Genomic DNA, 25,780 nt, shown 5'->3' on the forward strand with positions numbered 1-25,780 from the left:
CTTCCCCATGTCCCACAAAGATTGAGGACTCTGTATCCCCTCAGGGCAAGACAAGGGCCACCCTGGCCTTCTGGTCTTCATTTCATTCTAGAAGACTGGCTTACCCCTTCTTGGCCTATCTATTTTGTCCTCCCCCTTACACACACACACACACACACACACACACACACACACACACACACACAACAACAACAACAATAAAATGGTAGCTGTCAGAAAGAAGAAAGATCACCCAGCTAGGCTCCCCTAATGTCTTTGTCCCATGCAGAAAGCAGGTCAGGGCACAGCTCCAAGCTAGGGAGACTCCACAGTGCCATCCACACCCCTGTGTGGGCAGCCCCATTCTGGCCAGGCCCTAAGGGGCAGCTGAGGCTGGTGGTGACAATGGCAGTAGAGTCAACATGTCCTGCTTCTGGGCCTTAGTCCCAGCGTGGGCAGGGAGCTGGACCTTTTCCAGTCACCCAGAGAAGAACCCAAGGAAACACCTCCCTTTACCTTAGTAAAGGACCCAATGCCAGAATCACGTGCTCTTTGAGGGACAGCATTTGATAGCCCTACAAAAGACCAGAGGGTTCTGGGGGAACCTGGAGGCTCTGAAAGGGCCCAGCCCCTTCACATCAGATCTTTCTCAAGGTTACTGAAATCTACCCCACCTCCTCCCTCCTGTACCTCCCTCCTGAGTTGCTAGGATATGGCTTTAGGACTGTGAGGAACCAGTGGAAGCCAGAGAAAGAGAGTTCCCTACTTGTGAAACCAGTGCACCTGGTTCTTAAAGAGACCATTACTTAATACTCAGTGATTACACTGAAATCCCAGCTCCTGCCCCCAAGAATCCTGCCAGCACCTTATATGGTAGGACTTGAATAGCAGAGCAGTCAAGGAGGAAGGTGCATTCTCGCTCGATGTTAGTTCGGGGCATCAAATGATCCTTCTGTCACCCATCTGCCAGAATAGATGGCAGAGGCTGGGGATATGGCTGAGCTGGTAGAGTGCTTGCCTAGCATGCTTGGAGCTCTAGGTTTAATCCAGCTTAAATCCCAACACTTGGAAGATGGAGATAGGAAGATCCAAAATTCAGGCTCACCCTCATCTACATAGGGAGTTCAAGGACAGCCTGGGCTACCAAATACTGTCTTTTTTAAAATGGAAGTATGACAGGCCACCTGTTGGAATAGGGCCATGTATCCCTTCTTCTTCTTCTTCTTCTTCTTCTTCTTCTTCTTCTTCTTCTTCTTCTTCTTCTTCTTCTTCTTCTCTTTCTCACTATCCCCACCCTTGAGCTCAAGGCAGAAGCCTGGCTTCTCCCCTGCCCTCTTTCTCGTTATTTGAGTTATAGGAGTACACAGCACCCTCTGATTTAAAGAAAAAAAATCGGTAAATCCTGTTAATTTACTTCTATCCTATCTCACTTTGGGAGAGAGGGATTTAAAACTATGTACTAGTTAGGTTTTTGTCAATTTGACACAGGCTAGGGTCATGTGGGAAGAGGTTTCTCAGTTGGAAGAAAAAAAAAACCTTCATCAGATTGACCTGTTGGCAAGTTATTTTCTTGGTTAGTGATTGGTGTGGGAGAGGACCCGGCCCACTGTGGATGATGCTGCCCTTGGGCAGGTGGTCCTGCATTGTATCGTAAGAAAACAAACTAAGCAAGCCAGTAAGCAGTGCCCCTCTCTGGCCTCTGCTTCAGTTCCTGCCTTGAGCTCCTGCCCTGACTTCACACAATGGACTGATATTTGAATGTGTAAGCCAAATAAACCCAACCCCCTTGGTCATGGTATTTATTACAGCAATAGAAAACAAACCGAACAAACTAGGTAGGGAAATAGGGGTGGGGAGCTGAACAGAAGAGGCAGGAAACCTGGCTTTGAGCTCCCTGTTGGTCCATGCAAAAAGATAAAACAGATTTTAGGGTTTTTGTTTGTTTGTTTTTATTTTTGCAAAACTCAGTCTACAGTTAGGTAGGCGTTCGACACTCAGTGAAGCGTGGCGTTTCCTGGTCCTGTGCCTCACCTACTTGTCCCCTTCTGATAACGGCTCCTGCTGGCATTTGCTTACCAGTTGCTTTATGCAAGTCCCCAGTTAACTGTTACACTAGTTTATCTCATCATAAAGGGCAGGGGATTGCTTGGTTACTGCTCTCCCATTTTCAAGCTCAGGAAACAAAGGCACATGGAAACCAAGCTGCTTAAGGTCATCTTCATCACTCACATAGTAAAGTGCAGAGCCAGATTGAGCACAGGTGGACTGGCTACAGTGTGCTTGCTCCTATTCCAGAAGATCCTAGCTCTGCTACTGAAACAGCTCCTGTAGTGCTGGACCCACCCCATGTGCCAGGACTCAGGCCCAGCTCCTTTTTTTTTTTTTTTTGTATTTAAAAACTTGTTTTCATACCCTGTATCTTGATCATGTTTCTCCTCCCCTAATTCCTCCCAGATCCTCCCCAGCTCCCTCCAAACCCAACTCTATGTTCTTTTGTCTCTCACTCACTTTCAAAGACAAGAAATGAAAATAAAAACAATCAAGAAACGCATACAAAAAACCCACAAAAATGAAAATCAAAATAAACAAGCAAAAAAAACCCATAAGACAAAAACAATTCCTAAACAAAGCAAAGGGAAACAAAAGGTCCACAAAAAAATGCCACTGAGTTTGTTTTGTGTGGGCCAAGTACTTCTGGGCATAGGGCCTGTGCTGAAGTGTGGTTGACATATCCAGTGAGATTCCATTGGAGAAAAACTGATTTTATCTTTGCTATTGACTATTGACTGCAGATCGCTTCTTGGTTAGAGGTGGGGACCCTGTGTCTACTTACCCTCTCAGTTCTGGGGCCCCATCTGGCTTGAACCTGTGTGGGTTTTGTGAATGCCGCCACAGTCTCTGTGAGTTCATATGCATCAGTACTGTTGTGTCAGGGAGACATTTCTTCTTTGGGGTCATCCATTACCTCTGGCTCTTAGATTCTTTCTGTGTAGATTCCTAAGCCTTGAAGGGAAGACACCCCATTTAGAACTGAGTGCTCCAGAGTCTCTAGTCTCTCACTCTATGTGTTTTGTCCAGTTGTGTGTCTCTGTGTCAGTTTCCAAGTACCTCCAGAGGCAGTTTCTCTGATGTGGGTTGAGCAAGGCACTGATCTATGGGTATAGCAGTATGTCATTTTACTGATAGATCTCTTTATCAGAATAATAAGTAGGTTTCCCCCTAAGCCCATGAGCTATCTAGTCTCAGATTTTGGGCCACCTGAGCAATGTCAGGTATTCCAACTAATGAAGTGGATCTTAAATCCAGTCCAAAAACCCAAAAGTGGTTGGTTACTACCATAGTGTTTGTGCCACTGTTGCACAAGTATCTCATGCAAGCAGGTTGCTGTTGTAGGTCACAGGGTTCACACCCGGGTTGGTGTTTACCTTCCTCCTCTGGTAATGTGCAGAGTGCCTTCCAGTACCACCAACACTAGTCAGTAGGGTGAAGATTCTAATTAGGCACCAACTTGACTTCTCCATGTTTAGTGTCTTCGGCAACAGGCCCTCACCATCAGGTTGAGGAGAGCAACTGATAGTCTTGGCAATAGCTTGTGATGTTTGGGCATTCCAATGGGGCCCCTTTGGCCAACAATTCAATAATATATAACTCATTACTAGGCTGGAGGTTTTACTCAGTGTCATAAGATGGCTAGTTGAGGTATTCTCTCCCCTATTTGGTGACTCCATTTATATTATTTTCATGTTTGTTTATATTTTAAGAAGCTACTACAGTAATAGGTTTCCATATCATTTCAAATGGCCTTTAGTGTTAGTTGCTACTCCCCATATTCCCTCCTTTACCCTGTCCTTCCATTTCCCTCCCTATTTAATCCTCCTATTCTGGTTTCTCCTTTATCCCCCTATAACACTGTATTCTCTTTCCCTCTACCCCACCCCAGTTATTTACTAGGTACCCAACCTCTGTGGTTATTTGGATTAAAACAAACATACTGGAAACATAAGAGCTAACATCCACATATAAGAGAAAAAATAACAATATTTGTCTTTTGGGATCTGGGTTACCTCACTCAGGATGATTGTTCCTTGTTTCATCCATTTACCTGTGACTTTGATAGTTTCATTTTCTTAACAGCTGAATGATATTCCGTTGTGTGGATATACCACATTTTCATTATCCATTCGTTAGCTACTGAACAGCTAGGCTGTTTCCAATTTCTGGGTATTATAAATAGAGCAGCAATGAACATGGATGAGCAAGTGTCTCTCTAGTAGGATATAGAGCCTAAGAGTGGTATAGCTGGATCTTCAGGTAGATTGAGTCACACTTCCTGAGGAACTGCCACACTGGTTTCCATTGTAACTGTACAAGTTTGCACTCCTACCAGCAATGGATGAGTGTTCCTCTTACCCCACATCCTCACCAATGTGAACTGTTGTTTGCTTTATTGATCTTGGCTATTCCAGCTGGGGTAAGATAAAATCTCAAAGTAGTTTTAATTTGCATTTCCCTGATGGCTAAGGATGTTGAACATATCTCAGTGTTGTTTCTCAGCCATTTGTGTTTCTCCTTTTGAGAACTTTTCTGTTTAGATCTGTACCTCGTTTTTGTTTATTTTTTTAATTGGGTTATTTGTTTTCTGCTGTTCAAGTTTTTTTTTTAAGTCCTATTATGTATTTCAGATACTAACCTTCTATCAGATGTGGTAAAGAGCTTTTCCTACTCTGTAGGCTGCTGCTTTGAACAAATGACAGTGTCCTTTGTCATTTAGAAACTTTTGAGCTTTTTGAGTTACCATTCATTAACTGTCGGTCTTAGTGTTCTGTCAGATTTGGGGCAGCTGGCCTTATGTTGAAGTCCTTGATGCATTTGGAATTGAGTCTTGTGGAGGATGATAGATATGGATCTGTTTTCATTCTTCTATACGCAGTCATCCCATTTGACTGGCATTGTTTGTTGAAGAAATTATCCTCTCCCTTGTTTATTTTTTACTTCTTTGTCAAAAATCAAGTGTCCATAGGTGTGGGAAACTGTGTCTAGATCTTCAGTTCAATACCATTGATCAGCTCAATTCCATTATCAACATGTCTGTCTTTATGTTTTTATTTCTATAGCTTTGCACCACAACTTGAATCTAGGATGGTGATACTCCAACAGTTCTTCAATCATTCAGGGCGGTTTTAGCTAGTCTAGGTTTTTTTGGTTTGTTTGTTTGTTTGGTGTGTGTGTGTGTGTGTGTGTGTGTGTGTGTGTGTGTGTGTGTGTGTTTCTGTATGAAGCTGAAGATTGCTTTTTGCAATTTCTGTGGAGAGTTGTGTTTTGATTCGGATTGCATGAATCTAGATTGCTTTGGTAGAATGGTCCTTTTCACCGTATTAGTCCTCCTGATCCATGCAGATTTAGCTCCTGAGAGTAGTTCATAAATCTTGCCCCCCTCTTGGAAGAAGGCAGCTGTCAGTATAGTACCTCCACCGCTCTTTTGGGTCAAACCCATCTCAGGTCAGGGTCCAGCTGTCGAAAAACACCACTCTCTGGATTTTGTGACTTCCTGAGAGGTTTCCAGTATATGCTGTTATGATGGAAAGTATAATTGATAGGATATTTGTTGGATAATTTCTATTTATCTATATGTTTACTGATTTTGAGACAGAGTCTATACTTCATCATCTTCATGCCTCAGCCTCCCAAATGCCAGGATGACTCTAGGCTGACATATGCCCAGCTGGTATTGTTACCTCCTTCACGTTGTGGAAACTTTTGTCTATTGGGTTCCAGGAAGCAGGAAGGCAGAATGGCCCCTACTCTCCACCCCAGTGCTGACCCATCACAGAGTAGGTGATCTTAGGTGGTCTCACACATCAAAGCAAGTCCCACTGTCTCCCTCAGGATCCTCTGTGGTTTTCCCCTTCTCTGGCCCCATGTCATAGGTATAGATGTGGCCTGGGTACCAGGGGTATCATAACATGTGGCAGGCTCTGCCATACCCCTGGTTTCTCCTATATGGTAGAACAGGGAACACGGAACCCTGACTACCTCTCATCCCTACCCTTTCTCAGTCAGGGCCAATGGGCAGAAGTGGTGCCCAGAGAACCACAAGGAGCCGGACAGAAGGCCTCAGAGACAGGGGCGTGCTAGTGAGAAGCAAAGCCCTTGAGTCATGGGAAGGGACATATCGTCTTTCTGTTTCCTGTCCTATTCCTGGGCCTGGCATATAGGAGGTCCTAGTTACTTGGTTTTATGGATGGATAGATGCCAGAAAGGAAGCCCCATCCCTGTTTTGATAACAAACAAGCTCCTAGAGCACAGGGACTTCCCTGAGGTCACAGCTGATTGGGGCAATGTTACCCCACTAACTATTCATGATTCTGACCTGTGTCAAGTTCACTCTCCACCTCTTTATTTCAGGGCCCCACTGGAAGACCTGGACTCCCTGTAAGTAAATTATTTCTTCTCTCTCTGCCTCCTTTTCATGTGGGTACTGGGGATAGAGCCCAGGGCCCTTGCATGTTTCAAGTACTCTCTCACTGAGCCACACTCCTGCCCCCATCACTTAGTCTTTCTCAGTCTGTTGACTGGCTGGGTTGGGTGGCCAGTTATCACAATTCTCTGAGTGTGACCTCCCTCTGGACTCTGTAGTTTGTGGCTGAGGGTAAAACCACTCCCATGCCCTCTACCTTGGAACACTGGAGAATATCTGGGGTCTGTGGCTATAATTTTTGCAAACCTCCTAAGGTATTAAGCAGGCAGGCCCAGCAGCAGACCCTCCCAACACAGGAGTTATTGTAAAGATGGATAGTTTGTAATGGGAGACTGGGACAACTGGTCAACCCCTGGTTCGTTGCCATCCTCTTTCACAGCAGATGCCATTCAAATGACTGTTCTAGTCTTCCTGTGCCCTCTGGTGAAAAGTGGACTCAAAAACCTTTATTTCTCCCCAGTTGCCATAAGAAGGCTGACAAACCACGGGGACTTTGGACAAAAGTGGGTAGAAGTCACCTGAATAACCATCACATCCTGAGCTTTAATAGGTGCCGAGAATTCTGAGCATCCCCAGCCATGATTGCTTAATAACTCAGAAAAATAGTAACAGCTCAGAGAAGTGTGTATTTTCAAACCCATTTTAGTGGATGGGAAGACAAAGGCTCAGGTTCAAGAGGACAAAGTGCATCGCTAATCTGTCTGAACTTCCCAGTAGTGGATTGTTAGTGGATTGTCACACACCACTGAGCACAGAACTTTTTTGTGGCCCATGCCACATTTATTTGAGCACCATCTTTAAAGTTTTCTAAGAGATTTATCTGTTTAGATAAATGAGATGAGGACTGAATATAACTAATGTGGGCCTTGGAGCAGGGAGTGGCTCAGGCAAGATACTGTAGCCATCTAGGGTGTTACGTAAAGCATAGAAGGGTTTTGGAGTGCTTAGTCAGGGAGGAGGCGTTCAGGCCAGGAATGGAAGAGATGCAGGGGAGGAGGGCTTACAGGGGGGACTTTTGATACCTGTCTTCCCCGGCACCCTTTGCTAAAGGCCACTTCCATTGGATTCTAGGACCTTTTGGATGTGAATTATAACTTTTTGACGAATCTAACAGCTTCTAGAATCAATCCATGGCCAGTAACTTTTGTTAGTCAAGGACACATGGAAGAAGGCTCAGCCACAAAATCTGAAATTCTCCCAGAGCTGTAGACGGGTGACTTGGTCCCTGTGAAATCTAAGCAGGGGGGATGGTCAGGTGACTGAGAGGAATGTGGGCGGGCTTTTTTTTCTTACAACTTCCACCTTTAAAAGACATTTAGGGGGCCATTCTCAGAGCAGAGGATGCTGACGAGTTTCCAGTCACTGGCCTTTCCATGCTTGTCCCTAACCTGAACATTTTATGGCCAGGGCTGCAAAGAACATTATTTTCCAAAAGAAAGGAAAAACAATCCGAGACCCACACACCCTGGAATATCATTCAAAAGCCCAAGCGTGAGTGGACTGTGAGGTCACCAGAGTCAGAGCTGACAACAAGCATGGGCCTGGTGTGTCCTCGGTGGGAGGGGCAGAGGCACTGGTCGAGGGTCTGAGCTTCCATGTGAAGGGTTGTGAGGACACCCACTAGCAGGTGCACCCGTGCTGGCCCTTCTTTACCATATAAAGGACAGGAAGAGTAAACATGCGTGTAGAACCACAGTGTTGGGGGCTTCCGCTTTATTTAGTCCATGCCACTTTGCCCGACATTCACCAAATGTCAAGTTCTTAGCCTAAGGCAGGAGCATCTCATAAGGTCCTCAGCAGCCTCAAAGCTTTCATCCCCCATCTCCCACTCAATAAGGCTGGTGTCCAGGGAAGATGGGGAAACGGCCAGTGCTTACAACCAGCACTGTACCATTCTTAGTAAGGGCAGAATGCTTTGCTCATAGATGCCCTTGATCTTGACAGTGTAAGCCTAACAGGAACTGACAGCATTTCTTGTGTGTCCCACATGTGTCTTGGGATGACGCTTTTCCCTGGAGGCATTTTGTCTCTGTGGTTGCCTCTTTGGGATCAGCAGATCCAGAGTCACCCCAGAGACCCCTCCCCCAACACACACACACACACACACACACACACACACACACACTCCAGGGGAATTTCAGGCAGTCTTCCGTCCAGGAGGCTGGACATCATCCTCTATACCCTGTTGCTCCTCATCCTTTGAGGCCCCACCCCAGATTTTTTATGATGTCTGCATGACTATGATTACAAAAAAATACTTTCTACTGAGAGGGGGACAAATGAAACTTCGTAAGCAGATTTCCAGAGCTAGAGGATGTAACCCTGGCTACAAAACAAAGCATGTGACTCCACATGCTGAAGCAGCCTTTGAGGAAAGGGGGGCAGGGCACAACACCAGAGCAGGAGGAGGCGTGGGAGAGCATGGGCATTGCTTCCCTGGCTCTGACAGACAGACAGACTTAGGGAAGTCCTTTGCCTTATGTCTTGGTCTGTGCCTTCCTAGTTCCATTTTGGCCATCATTGATGGGGCTGCCACAACACAAGTCTAAGGGAGAAAGGGGGCTTGGAGATGCGTAAGGAACCTGAGGCCTAAGCCAATGACCTCCTCCCGCTGTAACCTTTATCCTGTAGCACCATACTTGAGTGCAGAAAGCCATAGGTGAGAGACGAGAAGTCTGGCTCCATCCAGGCATGGAGGTCCTGACACTAGTTAGTAGTGAAGTCTCCTGGGAAGTTTTTCTGTGACATCCATGTGACACTTGATGCCACTCCAGATGTTGTCCCAGCTGCCCCCAACAAAGCTGCTTAGCTGTGTCCCCAAGCCAGGGATGCAGAAGCACATGGGACTCTCTAGCAGGTGGCAACCACATTGACTGTTTCCATCTCCTTCATCAGGGGGACAAGGGTGCCATTGGGATGCCTGGACGTGTGGTGAGTTGGCCCACATGTCCCTGCTTGGGGGGGCCATTGCTTGCTTCTCCATGCTGGCTTGTCCTCCATGCAACTTCAGGAGGACCAAGGACAGACAGGGGAAGACATCTTATTCCAGTCTCCAATGAGTGTCAAACAGCATCTTGCAGTTCATCTGTGCACACAACTTCAGCTACTAGTCAGATATTACAAGAGACATATTACAGATATTAGAACATCCATCCAAACTCTTAGGAAATACTGTCAGACTTGTGCTATTTAATGCAAGTTATCGTTTTTTTAATTTCTTAGCGTGTCAAAAGACACAGTATACATAAGGTCCATACATACCAGTGCTTTTACCACCTCCTGGGGGCTTAAAGTGTGTTCTTGGAGATGTAGGGACTAAGTACTCTGCAGCACACTGGACAGTAGAGGGAAAAAAATACAAGAAAATCTCTGGACACGCTGGGGGATGGATGGAGTGATGCCTAAGTATTCCAAGGCACCAGTTGTTCCTGCAACCATTCTCGGAGCCAATGCTATCTCCCATGGGTGTCCTCTACGGATGGACTCCACGCTCAGAGGTACTAAAGACAGGGCTTGGTTCCAGGCAGTTCCTCTAGGTCATCATAAAGGGTGATACAAAGTGATGAAAGAGTTCAAGGGAACTAAGAGTGGCTGGGCAGGAGACATGAGAAGGCTGGATCCAGGCATTGAGTCCCTGGCGCCTGCATTGTCCTGCCAGCCTCAGGATGAAGGTCTAGAAAGACAGAAGTCTGAGGTGGTGAAGGGCATTCTGAATTAGAATGTAGCCAGTACATCCATAGTCAGGGCTGCCCTCCTCATCTGACTGCTAACTACTCACCAGCATCAGCCTGCTCCCACCGCCATCATTGCTAGTTTTGCCTGTGACTGTCATCTCTGTGATGGTATTGGCCTTAAGCATGACGGTGACTTCTGAGTGTGAATTTGCATGGTTGGCGCAAGCATGGAGTTGGGGTACCCAAAGCTTAGGCAAGTCTTGCTAGTACTGACATCACGCTGGGTATTGAACCAAGCCAAAGAGCCTTCGAGTATCAGCTCACTCAGCCCTTGAAAGAACTGTATGCTGAGAGGCTCAATCTCCACCCCACCCCCAGTACTCCGGAGGTTTGGAAGGTCAATGTTTTGCTCAAGGTTGTTCACTAGGAAGTGTAAGCAGCTACTTGAGCACAGGCAACCAGGCTCCACATTTGGGCCCTTGACCCTGGCAGTCAATCCATAATACCATAACTAAAAGGAGGGGCTGGCTTTAAACTGATGCCTCAGAGGCCTGGAGCATTCTAGTGTTCAATACAGGTGCTCCATGCAACCTGAGCTGGGAAGCCACCTCCGTGGTGCTGGGAGTCATGTTAGTCAATGCCATTTTGCCCAACATTTACCAGGTTCTTGGCATAGGGTTTCCCAAAGTGCTATCTTCTGAGGACCTCAGCAACCTCAAAGCACTTATCCAGTGCCCCCTCTCTCCGCCCCCGGACACACACACAGTCAACAAGGCTTGTTACCTAGGGAGAGTGGAAAAGTGGTCAGTGGGTACAAACAGTGTTGTGCCATTCTTTCAGTATCATAAGCCTACCAAGGCCTGTTGGAGTGTAGGAGTCCAGGGCCCCTACATGGAGTCCTCACACTGATTCAGGACCAAGACCCTGGGCATTTTGCCTGCCCTGTGGTTCTGCTCCATCAGTCTGCCCATTGGACACTGGGTCCGTATGTGGATCCCATTCAGAGATGAGACATTACCTTCCATCCTTCCACAAAGCATTATATTGTATGCACCTAAGTGAAGCATCGCCTCTGCTGTCGTCATAAAGATCCCATTTTATGGGTAAAATCTACCCAGGAATGGGGCAGGGTTGATCCTGTACCCAAGCCAACTGACCAACAGTCTTTGCTCCTCTTAGGTAAGTGTTGGGAGCTTTTCTCCCTGGGCACAGCAGCTGGCCCGCAGGAAGTCCTGCTGAGTGCAAAATGTACTTCTGAGTACTCCTTCTTGCCCCCATCCCAGCAGAGCTTCCTGCTTGGTGGCCATGGGGTGAGGTATGGGAGCCTCCGGAAGCCTCCCACCTCCTGGGCAAATCTCCGTTCCAGCCACTTTGGAGCTTCTCACTGCTGGTGCTATTTTCAATGTGGGATGGCCCATTTGGCTGCTCACTAGGTGTCCTGGCACAAGCCACTTGATAAGGACTGGCGTGTCCAATGGCCAGTAGGTGTGAAATTCCTGGGTCATTCCCATACTTCACCAGAGGTGGCGCCACTGGTCTATTGGGAGCTGGGTAGATGGAAGCTGCCTATCCTTTGACCACTGTGGTGACAAGGGCTGGGTATTCAGCTTTCTTTGTATTCCGACTCATCCTCCATCCTTGCAGAATTTGTGCCTACTGCTTCCAACCACTGCCGCCATTTTTTGAGTACTGGTGATTGAGTACAGGGCTTTGAGCTTATGAGGCAAGCATCCTACAACCCAGTCCAATCTTCTGCCCTCTTTAGCCTTGGCCCTAGCTGGCCTTGAACTCACTCTCTAGCTCAGGCAGGCCTTGAACTTGTATTCTCCCTGCTTCATTCTCCAAACAGTTGGATTATAGGCCTTAGCCACTCAGGCCCTTCTGTTGTCCACCCTACCCCACCCCCACATGTCTTTGGCTTTCCCTCTACCTTTAGGGCGTGGGTAGCCCTAAAGGTTCCAGGGCTACTTCTCTAAGTACAAAGTACAGCAAGACTCTGTACTTAGTGTCCAGAGGGAACTTCAGAGCTCCCAGAGACATGATCATGGGCCTTGGGAACTTCTTCCCAGACCTGCCCATAGCCCATTGGACCTTGGCTACTCAGGGAGATTTTCTGACTGGGTTGGGGGTCTGTGTGTGTGTGTGTGTGTGTGTGTGTGTGTCTGTGTCTGTGTCTGTGTCTGTGTCTGTGTGTCTGTGTGTGTCTTGCTCGCTCACTCACTGGCTCGCTCACAGTGTGCATGCAGCACTTGGACAGGATCCCCTGTTTCTCTCCTAATGATGTAGAGCAGCTGGCCATGCTTGCTGGCTGCGATGGCTGTCGCGTGTCTGCATCTGTGTTTTTTGCGCTGTGTTTCTTATTTCACGGTGATTTCTTTTGTTCAGTTGCTGTGCCATTTACACGGATTCTTGTGTCAGTGTCTGTCTCTTACCCTCTTTTTTCTCTCCACACCCCCCCATCTACCCTATGCCCTGTGTTTCGTGGGGCTACCTGCCCAGGGTGTCAAAGGTCAACCAGGAGAGAAGGTGAGTCCTTGCTGCCCCCTCCATCTTTATCCCAGTCTTGTCTCTTACTGGGAGGCTTTCAGGCTAGCATCCTTCACACCCTGGTGTGGAGCCCTGGGATTACTGGGCAAGATCCCAGCTGTCCCACTTCAGTGAGTCGGCCCTAACTTTCAGTAACCACATGTGACGGATCCCATTGCTCTGATTCCTAACTTTGGGCTGACACCCCACCCCCACCCCCAAGGAAGACTGTCTTGTCATTACTGTGTAACTGGGACTGCCCAGGGCGGGTCCCAGACTCACAGAGAAGACCCTCCACTCTGCCTGAGAAGCCAGTAGTTACAGGGGGAAACATGGGGTGGGGGGAGTCCTGAAAGAGCAGTATGGTGGCTTCTGGAGATTTCAGAGCATAACCTATCCAATCAGAAGAGAAAGTAAGATCCAGGGAAAGACTGGGGTTTGTCCGATGTCCCCACCTATAACATGAGCAGGGACTAGAACCTGGGATTCCTGGTCCTCCACTTTCCTTCCCTCCTTGCAGACACTGGGCATGACAATACTGTGAGCCTTTTTTGTTCTGCCCCTTCCTCCTTTAAGACAGAGTTTGATTTGTAGCTCAGACTAGGCTAGAACTCACTATGTAGCCCAAGCTGACCTGAAACTCATCATGTTTTTCCTACCTCCTGCCTCTGCCTGCTGAGAACTGGGATTACAGGCATGAGACTCCCCATGTGGTCATTGTCCATCAGTCAGTCCATCCATCTGTCCCCACCATCTTCCCCCCCACACCCCACACACTGTTTCTGCAACAGAGTATCCTATCCCCAATGTAACAACAAATGCTAACAGTAATATCTGCTTCAAGATCCCGCCGCACACTCCAGCCTCAGGCACTCTGTAAGTGTTCTTGTTCCTACTAGCCCAGTTAATGCTCTGTGACTAGACACAGAAAAGGAAAGTTGAATGCCCATGGTCATACAGCTAGAAGGTGACAGAGCTGGAGAACAGCCCTGTGTGCTATGACTCCAAGGCTGAGGCTACTGACCATAGGGCTGGGCAGTCTACCAAATGGAACAAGACTATTGGTCTCATCCAATCGTGGTGAAACTGCCAAGGAAAGACAGGCACATCACCTTCCTCAGACCACTCGGTGCTTTTAATTAAGCACTATCATCCCATGGATTTTCCATATTCCGACTGTATGATAGGTGCTGTTTTTCTCTGCCATAGTTTAGGAAATAAACAGAGAGGTTAATTAGCTTGCCCCAAATCACACATCTGCTAAGGAGCAGTGTTTCCCTTCAAAGCATGCATTTTGCCCTAAGCCTTGTCCACCACTTCACAGTACTACAGTCACTGGCTTGAAATCACTTTAGGACTTTTAACAAAAAGCCTTTCAGTCCCTTCCACACAAGGGCTGCAGAACATTTCAAGCTCCAGCTCTCAGAGGTGTTGTGTAAGCTCAGAAAGTTGCCATGACTTTAACTTCAGGTCCTGGGCTTTTTCTTCATTCCCCTCCTACCTTTTATATGGACTCCTGGTGGGGACCCTCCACCTACACACCCTGTAATTTATCACACGGCACTCTCAGTCAAGTAGCTCTGGGACATGCTCTAGGGGCTCAGCGCTGGGCTCAGCCTTCATCCTTCTGGGTCATTCCCTGGGACACCCAGCCTTTGTGCTCAAGGCTGCTGGGCCCATATAGCCAGGGTATTGTATGTCCTGATCCTCTGTTCTTGTAATTCTACTTAACAATCGTAGGGTGTGCTGCCAGGTGAAATTGGTGGGAGGTCACTGCAGAGCCACCTTTCCCTGTGCCTCCCTCTTGCCCCTGGATGTCATGGACTTCTAAGCCCATTGTCCTCTCCCATTCACATGTCTTCATGTCTGCTGCTTTCTAGTGCCCTTATCAAGTCCTCTGGGAGATTCTGATCATCATCTTTGGGCTCCCTGTTTCCAACTGATTTCTGGTCTCCCTTTGGTCTATGGGGTAGCATCCCCTCTCCTGAATGCCAGCTCCCTCATCCCCGCTACTTCCCCTTATGTTTCCTCCCTGACACTGGTTCCATTGAAGCTGTGTGAGTGGGTACCTTGGGACCCTACTCCTCCTCCTACCCAGAGCTACTTCCACCCATCCTCTGTCTCCCAACAGGGTGCTCCTGGAGACGCGGGGATGTCCATCATCGGGCCTCGAGGCCCCCCTGTAAGTTGTTGCTGTTCTCTTGGGGGATGTGGAGGTTGGGAAAGTTAATGAAGAGAGCTTTTGGGGGGGATAAGGGTGAGCCTTGGCACAGGCCTCCGGGTGTGGCCATCCCATACGGCATTGTGGTCAGCCCGGTTGGTCTTCAGCATTGCTGTTGATGTTAAAGAAAGTGGGCTGACTAAATATACCTAAATTACTGCCTCCCGGGAGGGCTCCAAGGCCTGGCTTCTGGCCACAAAACTCCAGCAGCTGGGAGGCAGGAGAGGTGGTTGCTGTTGTTTACACGAGGGAAAAGTTCTGCCTGTCCTGAGTGGGTGTCTCAGTTTTTTTGGAACAAATCTCTGCTTCCCCAAACCAGGAGAAGATGACACAGTCCGGGTTCACTGACCACAGCACCCATTCCTGGCTCTAATGAAGCCCTAACCCATCTTCCATGCTCCAAGCCTCCTCCTCACTGTCAGTACCAGGTCCTGGGAGCTAACTAGCACCTCCAGACCTCCCTCTGACTTGCTTCCTGAGGGACTGCCTGGCATGAGGGTGATGGATTCAGCAAGATAGCACAGCTCTGGGTAGGAGGAGGAGTGGGGTCCCAAGGTACCCACTCACACAGCTTCGATGGAACCAGTGTCAGGGAGGAGGCAGGAATTCAGCATTGTCTAGCAGTCTCTCTGAAGAGCAAACAGGCCCATAGAGGAGAAGGGATTTTTCCAGGGTGCTGTGTGGTCGTGGACCTCCCTTTCCCTGATGAGGAACCTACCATATGATGAGGGAGCAGGGGTAGCAGAGGATACAATGAGATAGTGGGACAGTGGGAAAGTGCAGAGAGTAGATCAGGGGTCCCCAACATTCCTAACACCCCCACCCTTTAACAGAGTCCCTCCTGTTGTGGTGACATCACCCCCAACCATAACATTGTTTCATAGCTACTTCATAACTATAATTTTGCTTCTGTTATGAATAGTAATGTCTAAGTATCTGATATGCAGGATATCTGGTATGCAACCCCCAAAAGGGCTGTGACCTACTGGAGTAAAGGAACAAGAAATCACAGTGACTAATTCACAGGCACTAATTACATGCTAGGTCTCCAGAACAGCACATCACAGGAGGAACCTGGGAATCTTGTGCCCACATTGATTACCAGGCTCATAAGTGATCAGTGAGATTTTGTCCCAACAGCCCCTTCCAGCTCACAGTGTCGCTGTCCAAAAAGGGTCTTCACCCTGAGGGGAAAATGATGGTCCTTGTTGATGCCTCCATTGGGTTTGTGACACTTGGTGTCCTGACCACGTCCAGAGTCCTCTGACATTGGCCACCGATCATCAGCCAGAAGGCCACACCACCCTGAGTCCTTACCAGACACCAGGTTGCCCCTCAGCTGTGCCTGCTGCACCAAGCTGTGGAAGCAGGAGACTGGCAGGCAAAAGGTCTGCTTGACATTAAGGGCAGAGGTCAAGTAGGCAAGCCTTAGGTGGCAGCAGCAGACATGGGGACATGTGGCTTTCCACTCTGTCAGGAAGGACCCAGAATAAATAGTGCTCATCAGAACCAGCCTTGCCATTCTCCCTCCAACCCCCACCCCGAGACAGGGTTTCTCTATGTAATAGCTCTGGCTATCTTAGAACTAAGTTGTTGTTTGGTTTTTTGAGACAGGGTTTCTCTGTGTGGCCTTGGATGTCCTAGAACTCACAGAGATCCACCTGCCTCTACCTCCCAAGCACTGAGATTAAAGGCGTGAGCCACCACCACCCTGGCTCTAGCTTTGCCATTCTGAAGGGCCACTTGCCCACTCTGCTGGAGGCTGATCAAGAGTCCAAGCAAAAGGGGCCATCCAGGCACTTGGAGAAGGATGACTCCCATTCCAGTGGCACAAGGAGTTGGAACCTAGTGTCTGGGTATCCTCAGGGAAGCCCTGTGAAACAGAGTGGGAGACCAGACTCCAAGATACTAGACAGGGTCCTGGCCAAGCTAAGGATGACTGCATGTCAAGGGGTCCGTCCCTTGCAGGGGCTCCCCAGCTGCTCTTTGGGGACCGGTAGGAAGGATGCGAGCTTCTACCATCATGAGGAAGCTGCCCATAGAGGTAGACACACCTACTGAGTGTCTGTCAGGAACCTAGAGCCTGCCAGGTCTTGGGTCGATGATGAGATTCTGCCTGGTTGCCCTCCAGGCCCATGATAGCAATCTCATTTGCCATGACAGTACTGACAATGTTGCTGCAGCAGGAAGTAGTAGGGACATGGAGGAAGGAAACCACTGGGATCGGGCCAGGGATACCTGAGCTACATTCAAGGTCTTACAGAGTCCGCCCAGGGCAGGAGGGGCAGGAGGGTGCCTAGCTCCTGACCCAAGAGAAGCACCTAGAAAAAGGATTGAATGGGAAAGCAAGGATGAGGCTGGAGAGAGCAGCGAGGGCTCTGTGTGAAAGACTCCACAAGATGTTCAGGAACTGTATCCCAAGGCTGTGGGGGTCCCTCGGGTTGTGGTAAGTGGATGAGGGACTCAAGAGTACACAACTTCCAGAGGTAGCCTCTCCCTGTGCTCAGTGGGAGCACATTGATTGAAGTGGCTGTGAGTGCTGTTTAAATGCCTGGCACAGGCTATATCTGTATTTGTTTATCTATATACCTATCCATCCATCCATCTACACACACACACACACACACACACACACACACACACGGAGGGAGTGTTTGTTCCTGCGTACACCATTGGGGGTAGACATGGTGTAATTGAAATGGTTGTAGAAAAGAGAAGAAGTCTTGGTTAGCACATACTTCTAAGTCACACAGTGCATGGCAATACCCTCCCCAGGAGGAGGGGCAGATGCTGCAGGGAAGGGAGGTGCCTCAGAGCAAGATGAATTTCAGGGATGGTTGGACATAGCTTATTTTCCCTTTTCATATAGAGATCCTTTATCCATAAATGTAATTAAAATGTGCCTCATCCTGGTGAACGCTGACAGGGCTGGTTGTCCAATCAGATGCTGATGTTCTTTCAGGAGAAAACAAAAAAGAGTAAGCTCGTGACTTTGTTAGGAAGAAAGAGTAGGGCAACTGAGACAAATGGCTAGAACGAAAAAGAAGGATCAGAAACAAAACCAAACGCCGGTGGGAATTTGATTTGTGATAAAAGTGTCATTTAACAGGAGAAAGAGAAAGGTGGATTGTTCTCAAATGGGATCTGTGGCATGTGACACATGGGGGAAGAGGTAAAATGAAAGTTTGATTGTGTGTGTGCGCGTGTGTACATGCGTGTGTGTGCATGCATGTGTGCATGTGTGTGTGTGTGCGCGCGCGCGAGCGTGCATACATGCGTGTGTGTGCGTGTGTGCGTGCGTGTGTGTACACATGAAGTGTGTGAGCATGCCTGCCATGATGCATATCATGTGGCGATCAGAGGACAGCTTCATGGAGTCTACTCTCCTTCCACCTTTCCATGCTTTCCAAGGATCAAATCCAGTCATCAGTTGTATGAAGCAAGGGCTTCACCAGCTGAGCCACCTCCCTAGCCCCTGATTCTTTCTTAATAGAGAATTTCTATCCTACCCAATCTATCAAGACAGATGTCAGTGAGTAAGATATTCCAGTGTAATCTGGGCATGGTAGTGCACACTTGTAATATTAGCACTTGGGAGATGGAGTCTGGAGGATCAGGAGTTCAAGGCCAGCCTCAACTATATAGTAGATTTGAGGCAGCCTGGGCTACATAAGACCCTGTCTCAGAAAACCAAATCAAAATAAAAGAATAACAACAAAATACTAAGGGTTCAAGCATAAACCATAAACTATATGAGCAAAATATAAACACATGTTCTATAATTCCCTCTAAGAAAGGCCTCTGAACGTAGCAGAAAGCCCAAAAGCCACAGGGGAATTTTGTCTTTCTAAACATGATGATTCTAGGCTTGCAAATCAAAGACAGTGATAAACACTTCAAAGACAAGGTGAGTTAGGTAGCATTTGCAAGGAGCTGCTCTTAACAAATAGCTTTACTCAGACCAGGTCAGAAAAGATAAACAACCTTACAGAAAAGATTAGTATAAGCCAGGCATTGAGAAGCCTACCACCCCAGCTACTCAGGAGGCTGAGACAGAAGGATCACTTGAACTCAGGAGTTCAGGGCCAGTCTGGGCAACATAGATCCTGTCTCAAATATATTTGCTTGTTTATACTCTTTACATAATACATATTACATAAATAATATATAATACTAGTCTAACATATTAAAGCATACACCATAATAATATGTTGTCTCAAATAGCCAGCTCCCCAGCCTCCCAGCCTGGAATCAGTATGACCAGAAAACACTGGAAGAGGCCGTAAGCTCAGCATAAATTGAGATGCAAATTACAGTCCAGTTGTAAGACTCCCCAATTGCCTTCTCCATGCCCAACCTCTCTCCAGGAAGCAGAATCCCATTTCCATGTGGTCAATGACAGAATTCCTCCCCAGATCCTTGAAAAAGCCCTGGTTAGTCCCGGACTTGGCCCTGGTTTGGAGGGATGCACACTGCTTACTGGAGCCAGCACTGTAATTAGCAGAGCGTGTGATTATCCCAGCCACGTAAATATCAGCTGAGATGGCTATGAAGATGCTTCTTGGAACCCTTTCCTCCTGACCTCTTCCTCCGGCCTCTCCGTGTCCAGAGCAGTTACAGAAAGTTTACATTGGGAGGTTTCAGTGATAACATTGCAACAGTCTCCGGCTTTCTCCTTAGGCCTATTCTTAGCAATCCTTATCCTTGAGAGGACAGAGGCCAGGGCCCTCTGACATATGAGTGGTGTCGCCACACTCTTGCCTTTGGACACTTGCCCCAAGTCCATCCTGAGCTTGCAGCTAGTTAGTTCCCTGTGGACCAGCACCCAACCCTGACATGGCAAAGGCATTCTATGCCAACTGGCCAGATGGGTGGCATGGTACCTGTGCAGAGGCCTCTGGATACTTCCATGCACAGATTCAGGAAGGATCCAGGGAGCCTGGAAATACTTCAGGGTCACAGCACATGAGTCCAGAGACATTGTTACCTGGATGGGATCTTGTTCCTAAACTACTTCTTGATTAAGACTTCCATGGATCCCAAGACACTGGGGAGATGGCGTGGTGGATAGTGCTTGCCTTGTGAGCAGTGAGCACCTGAGTTCAGGTCTCCATCACAGGCACTGTGGCACTGTGGCACGTGTCTGTAACCACAGCACCAGAGATGGAGACAAGAAGATCCCTGGAACTCACTGATCAGCTAGTCTAGCCAGTAAGCACTGGGTTCAGCAAAGAGACACACTGCCCTTAAAACTCATGTGAAGAACAATAGAGGAAGACAGTTGACATTGCACTCTGGCCGCTAGGTTCATATCTGCATGTACATGGACACACACACACGTACACAGGCATACAATAAACACAAGCAGTCTGGCTGGTTTCTGGTACCCTTCTGGTCAACTTAATTCAAAAAGTGCCCAATGGTGGAGCTTCTATTTTCAGAGGCATTACAAGCAGAATTTTTGATAGTTTTGTAACCTGATGAGATTACATGGTTATTCCCATTCTAGGGATGAGGATATTGAGGCTTGTGGAAGTTAGACAATGTCTTGGCATCACACAGTTGTGGATGAAGGCTGCATTAGAACTCAGCCTGCCAGACCCAACAGTCCATACTTGCAAAGAGGCTCTGCCATGTAAACTGAGGGGATCCCAAACTGAGAGCTGGCACGTGTTTCAGGAAAAGCAGGCAAGCCACTATTCTGGGCAGACAGCAGAGGCCTAGAGGAGACAGAGAGGGAGGTAACCAGGTCACAGGGATGGAATGGAAGATGACTTCATCTTAAAAATCAGTAATGAAGGTGTATTGGTGCACACCTTTAGTTCCAGCACTTGTGAGGCAGATGCAGATAGGTCTCTGTTAGTTTGAGGCCAGCCTGGTCTACAGAGTGAATTCTAGGACATCCCAGGATACAGAGTGAGACCCTGTCTCAAAAGAACAAAAACAAAACACAAAGTTTCATTCCATGTATTTGTGTGTGCCTGTGTGCTTGTGCATGTGTGAGCATGCATGCCAATAAACTTGCAGGAGTCAATTTTCTCTTTCTACTATGTGGGTCCCAGGAATCACACTGAAGTCATCAGGCTTTATGGCAAGTGTTTTTTTTTTTTTTTTTTTTTTTAACTGCTGGGCCATATTGCTGGAGCCTTGAATGATATGAGTGGCAGGAAAACCCTTGCAGGATCCTGTGGAGGGAAGTGACCGGGCTTCAGGTTTCTCAGCTCTCTGTTACCCTCTCAGGTCTGAGGTTAGCCTCTCAGACCTGCAGTCACAGTTCTGTGTTGATTGGGTGGGATCCTGACCATTAGCCCTATGACCCGGAAACACACAATCTCTGTAGCACTCTGCACCTCTATCGAAATGAGCCTGGATGTCTCTCCTTCCTAGAGACAGAGAATCTAGAGATTGCCCAGCTACTGGGAGAAGCCTGTGGAGTAGGAGCAATCTGACCCATTCTAGCCTGAAAACACAGTTTTGAAGGTCAAGTTCTGCAGACTTCCAAGTCATCCTTAGATTAGCGGCCATGAGCCATGCCTATAAATGAAGAAAACGGACCAAATTGGTCCAGGATTTCTTTGCAATTCAGAGTAAGCCTTCCACTGACCTGACTGTCCCATTGTTCTGTTGTCTATTTACATGTCAAGGCTCAAGGGGCCCAAGCAGGCCCATGTTGCCTGCTTCCTTCCCTCTCCCCAGCTTGGTCCCTGCAGGAACTCTGCTGTGACACTCCCTTTCTGTCCTTTGCATCCTCCCATAGCCAGTTCACAGGTGATAACACACAGTCAGGGATGGGCATAGAGATGAACCCGAAGGATGGGCTTGGCTCCATCTCTCCTCACTCATCTTCACTGCTCTGTTTTTCACAGGGCCAGCCGGGCACTCGAGGCTTCCCTGGATTTCCGGTAAGTGCAGAGGGCTCAGATTAGGAGAGATAGGAAGGTCCTGGGCCTGGCTGGGTTAAAGTGCATCTACCAAGATAATCCCTGAGGCCACATTTCTCCTCCTGATTCTAGCCTCTAAGGACCCACTCTGTAACCTATTAAAGGGCCATTAAGGGCCAGTAGCTCAGGGCCGAGCTTCTGCTACAAGAAAGGACAGAGACATCCATATAGCTAGTGGTGGCCTAGCAGGATCTGAGTGAGTGAACTGATATAACCCTTTGATACCAGGTTGTGGGCAGATGGTGGGCCAGAGAAATCAAACTGATGGTTTCTGGTTAGGCACTGAAGAGAGGCCAACCAGGGAAGTGGCAGTGGGGTAGCCATTGGAGTGTCCTTTAACCCTTGCCAATGGAGCCTAGATAGGCCCTAAGGGGCAGGATCAGGGGAGCAGCTGCCTCAGTGCTGAGCAACATTGGCTTCCAAGGAACACACTGTGACCAGGCTGCCTCCTGGGCAAGAGACCTGGGAAACTTGGCCTTTGCATCTAGCCTTTCTCTTTTCAGGGTCCCATTGGTCTTGACGGCAAGCCGGTAAGTGGACTCATAGGGTAAGTAGACCCTCGAGTTGGGCTTTGCCCAGCTCACTCACCTGAGGTTCCTGGTCCTCCTACACCCCTGCCCCAGCCAACCTGAAGGTTAGGGTCTGGGCAGATGAGTAAGTGACAAGTGACACTGAGAAAACGGGCAGGGTAAGGGCTTCAATGTTTAAACAATGTACATGAAACCCTTTTCTTTCCAGGGCCACCCCGGACCTAAAGGGGAGACGGTAAGATACCCTACTTTCTTTCCTTCATAAGACAGGTGGGGAGCCATCCTGGTCTCACTCCCACAAAGGGACAGAGCCCACCTATCACAGTCACCCTAGATCATCATGCAGGGAGAAGCAGTAAGCCCTTCTCCTGCACTGGGGACACCCAGGGGTCACCCTTGGCCAGTGCCACATAGCTTAGCAGGTCAACTAGTAACTAGCTTACACTCCCATACTGTGTAAGTGGAGTTTTTTCCAACACACTAACATCAGCACTCTCAGGGTGGTGGTGGGCTGTTCCCTAGGAGATGGTGGCCCTTTGCTTTTCCCACAGTGGCTTCCCCTGAGCTGTCCTGGGACTCTCAAGCCCCGCCTCTGTGAGCCTACTTGGAGTTTCCTAGTTTTGAGGTAGAGCCCGTTGTGAGTTCGATGCAGGAGAAGGACTCATCCCTGCATCTTGCCACACTGAGGTCACTCACCCAGATGCCCAGGGAGCCAGAGACTGACACTCAGGTGGTTCCCAAAAGCCAGCACAGGGCTAACAGCAATCTCAGAAGCTCAAGCAAGGGTTCAAATTCAGAGTGTGTTGGACTGGGAATGGCTAGCTGACCATGATCAACCCTGAGCCATGTCTGAACATTGTCATTCTCTTGGCACTGGGAGGCAGAGGTGGTGCCAGCCTCTTTTGTCTTTGGACCTGTGAGGGTCTGCAGAGCCTGGCCCAGAGGGGTCAGCCCACACATATCTTCCCTGCCGTCTTACCTGCACATCAGCACGGGCCTCCTCAACCAGGGCTTCAGTGAAATCTCCTCAAAGCTCGCCAGACACAGAGTCCTACTCCTCCCTTGAGCCAAATGATAAGGCAACCTTGACAGAAATGCCAAGTCCCCTTGTGCCTTCCAGGGATCTCAGAACATGGATTCGGGTATCCATCCCAGCTTCCTCTACACCACCGGCCTTTCAAAACACAATGTCTGCAACACTGACCTGCCCCACCCATGCCCAAATCTGTTGGTTGTTTTTTTACTCTTTACTCTTTTGGGGGACCCACCTGCCACCCAGCTCCCAAATAAATCACACAGAGGCTTATTATTACTTATGAATGCCCAGCCTTAGCTTGGTTTTGTCTAGCTAGCTTTGCTTAACTTGATTTCTCTCATCTACCTTTTGCCTCTGGGCTCTTACCTTTACTCTGTTTACCTTTCTTTACTTCTTACTCCATGGTTTTCTGTGTAGCTGGGTGACTGGCCCCTTGCATACTCCTCTCCTTTTCTCACTCCTCTTCCCAAATTTCTCCTCCTATTTATTCTCTCTGCCTGCCAGCCCTGCCTATCCTTTCTCTGCTTCTCTATTGGCTGTTCAACCCTTTGGTAGACCAATCAGGTGTTTTAGACAGGCAAAGTAACACAACTTCACAGAGTTCAACAAATGCAACATCAAAGAATGCAACACATCTTTGCATCATTAAAGCAAATGTTCCACAGCATAAACAATTGTAATACACCTTAAAGTAATATTCCACAACACAAGGCTTTCTGGTTCCGTAGCCAGGAGAGTGGAAGCAAGCTGTGCTGGGGTCTCCTGAGCCCCCCCCCTCCGGGTACAGGATGTAGGGTCCTCCAACCCCCAGGCCACCCATGCAGAGGGTCCTTGAGATGTCTGGCTGGAGGAATGAGTGAAGGGGACAGGGAACAACTGGCCACACGCACTGAGGCTTAGCACATAAGTCCATACCACCTCAGACAGTTGGACATAGACAGTCCTGCCCTGTAGGACTTTGGGACAGTCTGAGAAGTGTCTAGAAGTCCAATATCTGTCTCAACCAAAGCAGGTATGTATTTCTGATCTACCCTCCCACTGACACATGTGTTTTCTTCCACAGGGCCTAGTGGGTCCCCGAGGACAACCGGTTGGTAGCTCCTCTTCCTTGTCTCTAGCAGGGAGGTTGGGGACCATGTGGCCTGGGATTTGAGCCCTGACACTTGTCATTTCCTTCTCTTTGTAGGGCCCTCAGGGACAAAAGGGAGAAAAGGTAAGTGCCGTTGATGCTTCCTAGACCTGCACCAGGGCCAAAGCCTTCCACCAGGCAGAAAGGGGTCAGAGTAGCCACTTCCAGATCTGAGTTTTAAAGAACCCTTAGAGATACCTAGTATGGGAGAGAAAACAATGACACTCTCCCACTGTCAGTCTCCAGCCTGAAGACCTGCCTAAGTTTGACCCTGTCTACCTGCCATCCCACTGGGTTCCTTCACTTTGTGACATGGACTCATGCACTTTGGCCCTGTCCACCTGCTATCCCAAGGGGTTCCTTCACTCTGTGATATGAACTCTGAACCCTGCTGGCCTAACTTTTTCCTGGCCTTCTACATTCTGTGTCTTACTCACTTTCTGACCAAGATTGGTAGATTTACCCCTGGACAATGGTTCAGGTACTTGGCATTCTTGGTTTAGGGGAGGCAGTCCCAGAGCCCTGCTAGCCACAAGCCATTGTCAAATCTGTTGCCCCATCAGGGCTATTGGGTACTAACTGGGGGTATGGGCTGACAACTGAGCTGGACATATTCCTAATCCTACCATCATTGTAGGTGGCATGTAGTGGGGTCCTGTCCCTGTACCCCATGGAGCCTCTTCAAGGCAGGCCCTAAGGGGTTCTTCCTGTTGCCTACTAGAGGCAAGGGAGGGGGAACCACTTCATCTCAGAGGGCCCAAAGCAGAGCAGTGGCACCAGCGGGTGAGGAGATACATGGTGTATATGGGGGTACAAATCCCCCTAATAAGTGCCTAATGCCGCTCTCTTTATCTCCCCTTCCTAGGGTCAGTGTGGCGAGTACCCACACCGGGTAAGTGATGCTTCAAGCTAAGGGTGCTCTTTGATCCATCCTGAAGCCCAGTCACTACCCTGCGGGTGGGGGGAGGGAGGAACCTGCAACCCTGTGTGTCAGGTGCGGTGTGCTCCGCCCTACAACTAATGATGACTTGCTTTCAGCACTGTGTCAGGTGGTCATTGTGTCCATTTGCATGGAGCCAGACTCCTATGACCTTGTTTGTCCACTGAACAAGTATCCGAGAGTCTCTTGAATGTGTGTGTGACTTTGCCTTCTATTGGCCAAGAGGCATGCATGGGTCTTGGTGTTGCCTCTCTGCCCTGCAGGATATCGGGTGTGTGTGTGTGTGTGTGTGTGTGTGTGTGTATGTGTGTGTGGTCTGTATGTCT

At 48.5% G+C, this 25,780-nt stretch overlaps 1 protein-coding gene across 1 annotated transcript in view; it reads left to right on the plus strand.

Moving 5' to 3' along the window:
- Positions 1-25,780, plus strand: part of Col13a1 (collagen type XIII alpha 1 chain) — a 187,324-nt gene that overhangs the window by 57,936 nt on the left and 103,608 nt on the right. Inside the window, exons 4-13 of the mRNA XM_035451476.1 lie at positions 6,385-6,411; positions 9,353-9,388; positions 12,631-12,657; positions 14,789-14,839; positions 21,745-21,780; positions 22,323-22,349; positions 22,558-22,584; positions 24,449-24,475; positions 24,572-24,598; positions 25,380-25,406. Coding sequence (XP_035307367.1) covers positions 6,385-6,411; positions 9,353-9,388; positions 12,631-12,657; positions 14,789-14,839; positions 21,745-21,780; positions 22,323-22,349; positions 22,558-22,584; positions 24,449-24,475; positions 24,572-24,598; positions 25,380-25,406 — 312 coding nt within the window. The remainder of the gene's footprint in view (positions 1-6,384; positions 6,412-9,352; positions 9,389-12,630; positions 12,658-14,788; positions 14,840-21,744; positions 21,781-22,322; positions 22,350-22,557; positions 22,585-24,448; positions 24,476-24,571; positions 24,599-25,379; positions 25,407-25,780) is intronic.

Source organism: Cricetulus griseus (genome assembly GCF_003668045.3).
Source record: "Cricetulus griseus strain 17A/GY chromosome 1 unlocalized genomic scaffold, alternate assembly CriGri-PICRH-1.0 chr1_0, whole genome shotgun sequence".
Lineage (NCBI taxonomy): Eukaryota > Metazoa > Chordata > Mammalia > Rodentia > Cricetidae > Cricetulus > Cricetulus griseus.